The following is an 11,560-nucleotide window of genomic DNA, read 5'->3' on the forward strand; positions in this document are numbered from 1 at the left end:
TGGTTTTTCTTTGAAGACGTTTCGCTTCTCATCCAAGAAGTTTCTTAAGCTCTTTTCTCGTATGAGAAGCGAAATATCTTCAAAGAAAAAAACACACCAGAAAGTCCAGTTGCCTCTTGGAAAAGTACCTTTGGGACAACCATGATCTGGATGACTGAGACTCCATAGACACAGCACAAGTAGTTCTTTTGTATACTGCAGTAACGTTAATCTTAGCAGAAAGGCAGGAAACCGTCTTATTTTTTTTATTTTTCAGCTTCATCTGGATAGTCTTTGCAGACCTCTATTTTACTCCGGGCTATTACATACTCCAATTTTCCCAATTAGTAAGGTTTTAAATTGGATAAAACTTTTGGAGGTTTCTGTGATATTTATTTACAAAAATGGCACAGATGAAGAAGGCATGCACAATAAACAGTCCTGTGAACATCAGGAGAGATGCCACACACAGGTTAAAATACGTTCTGTCCCTCATTCCAAAAAGAGACTTCATTTCTTTCTACTTAAAAGCTTTTTGGATTAACTTTGGTGTTTTTTTTTAAATCAGATCCTCATTCTCAAAATGGCAGGAGAAAATGTCAATGATCTTTACTTATTCATTTGGATTGCATTAGAGTTATATTCTGCTTTTTGTTCAGAATCTCAAGGGAGTCTTTTGTGCTTGCTCCTATTTTTCTCTGGAAGAGCTCAGATATGTTGGGCTGAGAGAAGGATCGCACTGTCTGTCATTTATAACCGTAACCCGTGTTATGCAATCACTTCTGGTTTTTTCCCCTTATACCTGCTAAAGGAAAGACAGAATTGCACAACCAAGTTTGGTTTCCTGGACCTCCCTTTGTTCTACACTCAATACAGTACATTTCTGTTAAAGGTTTCAGTGAATCAGTACCAACCAATGACTCAGCAGGAAGAGGCCATGTTAAATTATTATACATGATGCAAATTAGAGAAATTATGGTGCATATTATACATGGTGCTATTTGTTCAGTAATTCTAGAAACCAGACACTGAATCTTTCCATTTTTAGTAGTAAGGATGGTAAAAAAATTACTTCTCCAAATACGATCACATTCTACATGTGTTTTAGGAAACTATTCCTTCCAGCTTCCAATATAAAACAAGTTTTTCTTCAAAGCAAGATAGGTGAAAAAGGGTGATCACAGATAATTTTGTCATTTTCCATTAGAAAATAAAGCAAAAGACTCCACAGCTATTGGCAATCCAGTGTCTTTATGGACAATTTGTGGTTGACAAAAAAAGTAAACATGCAATATCTATACAGTTTATTAGATATCAATTAGTGGCAGAACATGACTGGGATCTGGACTTTCTGCTGCCAAGGGATAAGCCAGACTTCGAAATCGCATGTGAATTTCTGAGGGGGGAAAACAAACAAAGGCATTAAATCAGACAAAAGAAAAAAGCCAGAAAATTGTCTTGACGGCTTTACAATTCTATAATCAGCTGTTTAAAAAGTTAGATAAGAAGATGTATTTTTGCAATCAGCCCGGCAGTCAGTGTGATAGTTTCATTGCAATGTCAACTTATGAAACAACAGCTTTCAAAGGAATTCTCCCACCTAATTTATTCCAAGAATCATAGGAAGTCAGGTGGCATATGTATTTAATAATAAATATTGTACAATAAATAAATATTAGTAATGTACATTCCTTTTAATACATTTTAGAAGAATATCCTGTGCAGAAACAATTTGCTCCATCTTTCTTTTGCATATATGAACATAATTTAATTCCTTCCACTGCAGTGACAGGATACTGTAATCATAAGTAGTTCCATAGCTGAAGAGGTCTCAGCAAAAAAGCCTTTTATGATGTTCTTTTCAAACAGGTAGTCCTTGGTTACTGGCCACTTGTTCAGCAATATTTGGAGATATGTTGGTGCTGAACTAGGAGACTTATGACCAGTCCTCAAAATTACATCTGTTGCAATCTCCACACCAGGAGGTCTCAAACTCAAGGCCCCAGGGGCCAGATCCAGCCCGTGGGGTATTTAGATCTGGCCTGCGGGGCCGCCATGGAAACAACAAAAGGACTGGCCCACAGTGCTGCCAGCAAAAACAGAGCTCCCATTTTTGCTGACGGGGTTGCAGGAGGCTGTGGCAGCCGAAAACGGAGCTCAGGAACCCTGAGCAAAGCACTCCCGCTACTATAGGTGCCTGCGACATGAGTGACATTGAGCTGGACACACCCATCCTGGCCATGCCAACCCCTGTCCCTGGAGGTCAAACACAACCCTCATGCAGCCCTCAATGAAATCAAGTTTGACGCCTCTGTTCCACACAGTCATGTGATCATAATCTGGGCACTTGGCAACCAGTCCACTTTTCAGACAGTTGCAGCATCCCCTGGTTGTGTGACAGTCATCTGTGACCTTCGCTGCTGACTTCCTATAAGCAAAGTCAATGGGTAAACTGGCAGGAAGTCATAAGACATGATCACATGATTTCCTTGCATAACGATTGCACAGTATTTGCTTAACAACAGCAACTGAAATACTGCAACTGCCATCATAAATTGGCCCAATCACATGAATTTCCCATGTTTGCTTACACTCTTCTAACTGCATGAAAAAGAGGCTTCAAGACCATTCTAGTTAAGAATGTAGTAGGAAATTGAACAACATTGTTTCTGCTAAATGGCAAGAACTAGAATTATTAGTTGACGCTGAAAAAGGATTGCATATTCAAATTATTAGGGTTTAATCCCATGCAAATGAATTGTGGAGAAGTAGCTCTTTAGTTGTTGCTACTAGTTATCCTCTGCAAAATTCTAGACCATTGGTAAGAGGAGACATGGAAAATTATTGCTCTTTGCTGCCATCTAATGGTTGTCCAGATTTTCACAGTCCAGATCTGGTACTGTACTCCTACCCACCCCTGATTTCTTAGAACAGTGCAAAGAAGTTGAACATATTATACTTTTCGCAGCATCTTGTTCTTCTGGAAATCACATCTGTCCAAGTTGGGATGCGTTATTCTTTTGCTGCATACAGTCCGGCGGATATCAACATTTAGTCTATATTTCACTCCTTTCACAATCTAAAAAAACAAAAAAAATCAGTTTTCATATTATTAAAGAGCACTGAGAACAGGCAAAGTAAAGAGAACAAAGACCAAAGAGAGGTCAAAAAGATTGGGGGGAAATGGTGAGGAAACTGGAGGCAATTGAGAACATGCATCCTACTGAACACAAGTTGATCTGCAAATATTTTGTTTAATTATTTTTAAAAATAATTTCAAAGGATAGAGGCTATAATATCAGAAAACAAATTCTTTTCTATGCTAGGTCTATTTCCTTGTTTCCAAAAACAGTGATGTACCCAGGAATTGGAGAACATTGGAAGAAGTTTCTGGTTTCAAATCAACCCAAAACAACATTAACAAAAAAGTAGGACTACCATCTTGGTTTATCTGGCCATCAATACAGCTGTGACAGCTGCTGGAGCAAGACATAAACAATAGCTTGGCTTATTTCTTTCAGAAAGTCTGAAGCAAGAATACAACCAATGCCTGAAGCAAGGGTGGTTTGAAGGAGACCTTCCATCTTGCCAGGTGTGCAAAGAGAGTTTTGCAGCGGTGAACTTCAGGCCTTCCTTCTCTTTGTTGTTCTCTTCTTCCCCTATGGACTTTAAGACCTTAGGAGGAGCACTGGACCATGAGTGGGACTCCAACTACAAAAGGAATAGGCTGATGGCATCTGAGCATGGGGGGAATCTGCTGGAAGCAGATACATGGGTGGGAGCAAAAGAAGTTGCAGGTGAGAGGGCACAGTAGCTGCTAGGAGAAAGAGCAGGGCGGTTGGTGGTAAAGAAGAAGCTGGGATGGATTCCAGCATACCTACATGGGAAGAAAGGGGAAACAGAGCTGATGTAAAATACCGTCCTTCCCCCCACACACACCAGACTCCAACTGTAAGACTGCAAAACCAATGTTTCAGCTGCACTCAGAACAGTGATGAAATCCAAAAAATTTCCCTACCAGTTCTGTGGGCGTTGCTTGGTGGGTGTTGCATGGTGGTCATGTGACCAGGTGGGCTCACATCACTCACTGTTAGAGCCAGGCGTTTCACATTCTGAAACATATTCTGCTCTTCTGAAGCCCCCAACACTTTGAATTTCCCTCTGGCTTGACTGCCCAAGCAAACCTCAGAGTCTTCTCTTACCCTGCTCTCCATCCGGAGGGCCGCGCATCCCCCCACCAATCCTCTGTACAAACTGCCTGCCCCGTTTCTGCAAAAGCAGAGCCCCCTCCCTGCAGGGTGATCCAAAGAGGGAAGGGGGATGCTGCAGAAAAGGCCAGACAGGAATGATTCCCATGGACTGCTGCTTGAGCAGGGAGGATTATGCTGAGGAGGAGAAAAACCATGAGGGTTTGCGCCAGGCAGCTGGCCTTGCAATGGCAGCTTGAATGGCCCAACTAAAGTTGTGCGCACCAATGAATGTTGGTGTGGGGGCCTTAGCTGCAGTGCTGCTCCAACCAGCCAGCCCAAGCCCAAGTTGGGCTGGCTGCTCCGTCCCTACCGTTGGCTAGGCAATGTTGCGTGTGGGGCATTGAGCAGTCTGTGCCAGTGGCCAGTCCGGTGAGAAAGCGCACGGCCTCAGCTCTGCGCTCGGGGAAGCAATGGGAACTGGTGTGACAGTGGCTTCTCTGCTCAGCCCCGACAAGCGATGCATGCAAGGGGCCCGCACCAGTGTCCCAAGAGAAGCAAAGAAGATCGTCGCTTGCAAGCAGACAAGCAGAGGTAGCAAGCGTATGCTGCACTGTGGGAAAATGAGAGGCCCTGTTATTCCGCAGAGCCTGCTGTTGCTTGAAGGGGGTGAGCGAGGAGAATGGCAAGACTCAGGGAGTAGGTCAGGTGGAGCTGGCTGACTCAGGGATGCTTAGAAGTCGCCCCTGCCGCTGCCAGAAGTTTGGGTGCCCCAGCTTCAGATTGCTCCCTCCCTCTCTCACACACACACACACAAAAGCAGAGGTTGGAGAGCTCTCTTGCTCGCTCCCTCTCTCTCTCTCTCTCTCTCCAAGTGCCCCATGCACAGCCCATTTGAGGAAAGGGCACGCACGGCTGGACATGCTTGGCTGCAGGAGGAGGCGTGGCGCAATGGGGTTTTTTGTCCACCGTGGTGGTGCTTCAGGAGGGCAGGCAGACGTTTGTAGCCAGGCGGGGAGGGAGGGAGGGAGGAACGGTGGTGGCAGCCCCTTCCAAGCGCAGCACACGGAGCCAGTGGGCAAGATGGCCCCGACGCACCTGTTGAGCCAGCGGGCAGGGGCGGGGCCACCAGGGAAGATTGCTATTGGTTCAGCGAACCGATGCCAAATCATCACCGGTTCGCCTGAACTGGTCCGAACCGGTAGGATTTCACCCCTGCCTCAGAATAACAGCTAGTAGTAATAGACCCAATAGACTTCAATGTGGTTAAAAAATTTGTTACAGCCCAGGCAACAAATGAGAAAAAAATATTTATAGGACTGTCTGTGTTGGTTTGTTGTGTTGGTTGAAATTTTCCAATTTTCATGAACTCTGTCTAGTAAAAGGAATAAACAAACAGAAAAATAAATAAGTATTTGTTTTTAACCACTAGTGGAAGCTATGAAAATGTTTAACTCTGAACTAGAGTCTGTCATCAAGGAAATTTTTGATGGGTCTATACAGAAAATCATTTATACCATACATCATTTAGGGTCCAAAGATACTAATTATACAGAGGATATTAAAAAAAGAACAAGATTAGGTGTAGAAAATTATCAATCGACTGTATCAATTCAACTACAAATGCTGGACAATGCAAATAACTGAACTGTATTTTTTGAATATAAATCTGACACCAGATTTTATTATGATGATGGTTTGAATATAACCCTCTCAGTGCAACTGAAACAAGAATGCCATGCAAGTTCACAACTTTTAAGAGGTCAAGTTTGGGACTTTTTCTTCAAGGGTATTAACAAGGTCAAGCATTCTTTGAGGAAAAAAAAGATATGATAGGCATCATAGAGAAGGAGACTTTATTCTATGGGAATTCCTCCAGTTTAATCTACAACATCTAACATAACAACTTGGGACATTTTTTTCATGGATATAAATAAGGTTGAGAATTTCTTGAAGAAAAGAGATTTGATAGACACTCCTGAGAAGAAAAAGATTTCATTCTGTGAAGATAAACTGAAGGGTGTGACTTAAATTTAATGACATAATTAGTTAGGATGGATTTTTATAAGTTTAATATATGTATTGAAAGAAAGCTTTAAGTTAGTTTTGTATATATACAATGAGTTTGTAAATGCATATCTTATATCTGTTTATGCAATGTTGAATAATTCCCAAAGTTTGTAAAATACTATTGATTAAATTTGAAAATAAGAGAAGAAAAAGATTTACTCCATGAGGATAAAATCAAGGGAGAAATTTGAATTCAGTGAGGTAATTGGAGTTAATTGGATTTATATTGCTGTGAATTGAATGAAAGCTCTAATGTAGTTTTGGGTTCTGGGTTTAAAATAGTTTCTTTTCCCCCTTTATATATAATCCTTAAATATTTTTTAAAGTTAGTAAAATATCAAAACTAGATAAAGTGTTTTCTTCCTTTAGAGTTAAATTGAAATAATATAGAAGATTCCTCTAATATCTATGATAAAGATTAATGAGTTAACAGAAGCATATATTATTCCCCACAGCAAAGAGAAGTAGAGATGGTCAAATTGATTCTTTTATCCAAGGAAGAAAATATATCTAACCTTGTTTCTATTTTGAAATTGCTTCCAGATTTTGGGCTTGCAATGAAAAAAAAAAATTGAAACTTTGATTATGTTTTTGCTAATTAGATAGGTTTATTGTTATAGAAATGGCTTGTACATACTATTGTATAAAAATAAAAAGTTGCGGTTGTAATGTTGTCATTTTCTACTGCGCTAAAGAGGACGTTGGTGCCTTTTTCTTTCCTTTTCCCTCTTTACACTGTATCTTTTTTCTTTTCCCTCCCCCTCCCCCTAGTTTTCTATTACTTTTTTTAAAGAAAATGTATTTTATATTTTGATAAACCAACCAAAAAATTTCATTGGAGAAAGTTGTGGAGGAGGGGACAATCCTCCCATCATGGTTATCCCAAAGGTGCTCTCCAATAGGGAACTGGATTTTCTTGGGTTTTTCTTTGAAAATGTTTCACTTCCCATCCAAGAACTTCAGTTCATGAAATAAAGAAGGTGTTGTATGAGAAGTGAAACATTTTCAAGGGGGAAAAAAAAGTCCAGTTTTCTTTTGAGAAGCATTTTTGGGACATGTTTATAGGACTCTATGACTTAGATTCATAATATACATAGGAATAGATATATAACAACTTATTAGATTATTATTAGATTAGATTAGGCATTAGATTCATAGCATGGATGGGCAGCATAGAATATATTTAGTGATCAGGCTAAATTCAAAGTTAAGAAAAAGCTCTAAGCTCCTTAAGCCTTTTTTCCATATTAAAAGCCTCCTTGGAAACACAGAGAAGGCAACACTAGAAAATTCTTTATTGGCCAAATGTGATTGGACACACAAGGAATTTGTCTTGGTGTATATGCTCTCAGTGTATATAAAAGAAAAGATACATTTGTCAAGTATCTTAATGATAGTCATACTGAAACAGTCAATATAAATCTTAAGGATACCAGCAACAAAGTTACAGTCATACGGTCATAAGTGGAAGGAGATGGATGATGGGAATGATGAGAAGATTAATAGTAGTGCAGATTTAGTAAATGGTTAGACAGTGTTGAGGGAATTATTTGTTTAGCAGAGTGATGGCGTTCAGGAAAAAACTGTTCTTGCGTCTAGGTTGTTCTGGTGTGCAGTGCTCTATAGCCTCCTTATCAGTGACCTGTACCATTTCTCAAGGGAAAAAAATAACCCTCCCACTAGGGCAGAAACAAAAAAACAGATTATGTTTTGCATTTTTAATTAGCAAAGGAATGAACTGCATTTATTGCCATAAGAATCAAACTGTACTTACCTGTATTGTGGCTTTATTTATGTGAGATTCTTTGAACAAAAAGATATCATTTGAACTGTTGTTGTATTTATAAACCCCAAGCCTAGCAGCTCTTTGAACTTTGGGGTCATTTGTCTTTACAGGGAAAGGAGATCCAGGTTGAATCAATGAATTAGGGAACTGCCTAGGGGCACCTGTGCAAGAATAACAATTTATAAATGGACAATTATTTTAAACTCTCAGCCTGGGAAGAAATATTTTATCAGATGATTTATTTCTTTTGATAAAATATAAGTCTTAATGCACATAAGAATACCTATAGTGCCCATTGTGTCCTCTCAAAGTGATATTGTGCCCTTGATAACTCAAGGAGTCCTGAAACAAAATATCCTCCAATCTCATTGAGCTTTGAAAAGATTAAAAACTCATCAATTTTCCTTTCCTGCAGGCTGAATGTTATAGTGAGTTAACATAACATAACATAACATCAGTTGGAAGGGACCTTGGAGGCCTTCTAGTCCAACCCCCTGCCCAGGCAGGAAACCCTACACCATCTCAGTCAGATGGTTATCCAACATTTTCTTAAAAATTTCCAGTGTTGGAGCATTCACAACTTCTGAAGGCAAGTCGTTCCACTTATTAATTGTTCTAACTGTCAGGAAATTTCTCCTTAGTTCTAAGTTGCTTCTTTCCTTGATCAGTTTCCACCCATTGCTTCTTGTTCTACCCTCAGGTGCTCTGGAGAACAGCCCAACTCCCACTTCTCTGTGGCAGCCCCTGAGATATTGGAACACTGCTATCATGTCTCCCCTAGTCCTTCTTTTTGTTAAACTAGACATACCCAGTTCCTGCAACCGTTCTTCATATGTTTTATCCTCCAGTCCCCTAATCATCTTTGTTGCTCTTCTCTGCACTCTTTCTAGAGTCTCAACATCTTTTTACATCGTGGCGACCAAAACTGGATGCAATATTCCAAGTGTGGCCTTACCAAGGCATTATAAAGTGGTACTAACACTTCACGTGATCTTGATTCTATCCTCTGTTTATGCAGCCCAGAACTGTGTTGGCTTTTTAACAGCTGCTGCACACTGCTGGCTCATATCTAAATGGTTATCCACTAGGACTCCAAGATCCCTCTCACAGGTACTACTATTGAGCAAGGTACCACATATACGGTACTGGTGCATTTTGTTTTTGGCCTAAATGTAGAACCTTACTTTTTCACTGTTGAATTTCATTTTGTTAGATAGCGCCCAATGTTCAAGTCTGTCAAGATCTTTCTGTAACTTGAGCCTATCTTCTGGAGTGTTGGCTATTCCTGCCAGCTTGGTGTCATCTGCAAATTTGATGAGTTCCCCATCTATCCCTCGTCCAAGTCATTGATGAAGATGTTGAAGAGTACTGGGCCTAAAACAGAGCCTTGGGGTACTCCACTGCATACTTCCCTCCATGTGGATGTAGTTCCGTTGAGGACTACACGTTGAGTGCGGTTGGTCAGCCAGTTACGAATCCATCTGGTGGTGGTGCTGTCTAACCCACATTTTTCTACTTTATCTAGTAGTAGGTTATGGTCTACTTTATCAAATGCTTTACTGAAGTCCAAGTAAATTATATCAACAGCATTCCTCTGGTCTACTAATTTTGTCATTTTGTTAAAGAATGCGATAAGATTAGTCTGGCATGATCTGTTTTTGACAAACCCATGTTGGCTTTTGGTTATTACTTTGTTTGCTTCTAGGTGTTCGGTGATTCGTTGCTTGATTATCTTTTCCAGAATCTTCCCCGGTATTGAGGTCAGACTGATAGGTCTGTAGTTTCCTGGATCTGTTTTTTTTTTCCTAGTTCCTTCACTAGACTGGGGTTTAGGCTGGATGTTTACTTCCCTCCAACTTTGCTAAATTAAAATAGCACACTGAACTAAAATATAGTTGGTTACTTTGTGGTTTAGTTTGCCTGTGAGCCCAGCCAGTATTAGACCATAAGTAAACCATTTGTCTGCCTGTTTTGCTTGTTGTTATCAGTAAGACATACTGTACTTGCAACTGAAAATACTAAGTAAAAGAATTTAGTGGGTGGCTCACTCAAGTATCGATTTGCATCAGCATGTACTGTGTTTCCTCTTCCCCTGGAAAATGTCACTTATGCCCATATATTAAATATTCCATATATCAAACATCTAAAACAACGTAAATGTTAGTCTGCATCTATTTCTAATGTAGCTTCATTTAATTTTACTTTAAATGAACACTACAATGGAAGGAGCAAGTTAGCAATTTATCAATCCCCAGATCATTTTAAAGCTTCCTGCCTCTGCTTTTTCTGTGCATTCTCATTGAATGGTTTATTTAATTTGTTTTGTTGGTGATCGTACAAAATGAGCCATAAAAAAATAAAATGCTGCATTTTTCCGTGGTAGAACTATGTATCATGATGATAATAATATAAAAATAATGACAGCACAGCAATATGAGCAATGAGAACCTTCTAGCATAAGAGAGTTCCAGAGTCTCTTATGTCACAAAGGTACTCATCAAGTTGTCATACTTTTTTAAAATAAACTTGTGGAAAAAACAATCCACCTGTTTGAAGGACATTTTGCAATAACCTGGCTATGGAAATGGAATTATTCAACTGTGTGCTCATAAGCTAACAATCCACCCAATATTAAACAGCATTAGGAAGACCAGCATTCCCTCTGTTACGCAAACTATTCAGAATATTTAAGATACATCCTGATCTTACCAGTTGAAGAGTTGGGCACACCATAGAGAAGCAGAAAGCAAAGAATAATCACCCTCCATCCAAAGAACATTGTCGTCTTGCTTTACCATAAACAGAATTGGAGCAAAGTGGCAACTTCGTACCTTCACCCAAAACAGGAAATGGGGATTTTTCACTGCCTGTTCAGAAATTCTCATTGGTCAGAAACCGCCTGTGTTTTTTTTAAAAAAGGTATAACTTCTGTTAGCTTCTCTTTTTTTCCATAACTCTGATTAACAGTTTTACTGGGTAGTTTTAGAAAAGGGTAAAACAAATGCACACAGTGGAATAATTTGCCTCCAAAAATGGTGCTTTATTTATGCTGTATATTATGAGCTGGCAGATAACTATCCCACTTGGGAGTAAAAAAAAAACTTTTGTGGAAGTCATTAGGACTGCAGTGGCAATTTCCGTGTGATTTCCTAACTTCTGCATAATTGCCTTTGCAAAATCCATACTTTTTTTCAGAACAGAAAAGGAACTGGTAGATATTTGTAACATTACGGTTACAAAACTTGGTTTGTTGGTTTGAATGATATCCCTGCCTTTCCTACAGCAGCTGAAAATGAAATTCATTTTTCCCCAGAAATGCAATCTTATGAAATAGGTTGAGATGAAGGACAATGAATTCACCTATTCTCAGACTGGTAGAAAATTATCCTGCTGGCCTTGATGTTTTCAGATTTCTGCCAGTCAGCTGACATCTTTCCAAGGAAGTGAGGGAGCTTGACAGATTTTTATATACTTTGAGGCTGGATTTAGAAATACTCATTAGCAAAGAAATGTTCAACGTAGTCTCTTGAAGCAGAGG

The 11,560-nt window shown here is 39.6% G+C and overlaps 1 protein-coding gene across 1 annotated transcript; it reads right to left on the reverse strand.

Moving 5' to 3' along the window:
- Positions 1–627: 627 nt before the first annotated feature.
- LOC131192387 (cystatin-F-like) lies at positions 628–10,849 on the reverse strand. Its single transcript, XM_058171495.1, has 4 exons — positions 10,732–10,849; positions 8,011–8,183; positions 2,939–3,058; positions 628–1,375 (listed from the first exon to the last, which is right to left on the reverse strand). Exons 1-4 carry the CDS (start codon positions 10,799–10,801, stop codon positions 1,298–1,300), a joined length of 441 nt encoding a protein of 146 aa, XP_058027478.1. The 5' UTR covers positions 10,802–10,849; the 3' UTR covers positions 628–1,297.
- Between the last annotated feature and the right edge of the window lie 711 nt (positions 10,850–11,560).

The sequence above is a fragment of the Ahaetulla prasina genome, chromosome 2 (assembly GCF_028640845.1).
Source record: "Ahaetulla prasina isolate Xishuangbanna chromosome 2, ASM2864084v1, whole genome shotgun sequence".
NCBI lineage: Eukaryota > Metazoa > Chordata > Lepidosauria > Squamata > Colubridae > Ahaetulla > Ahaetulla prasina.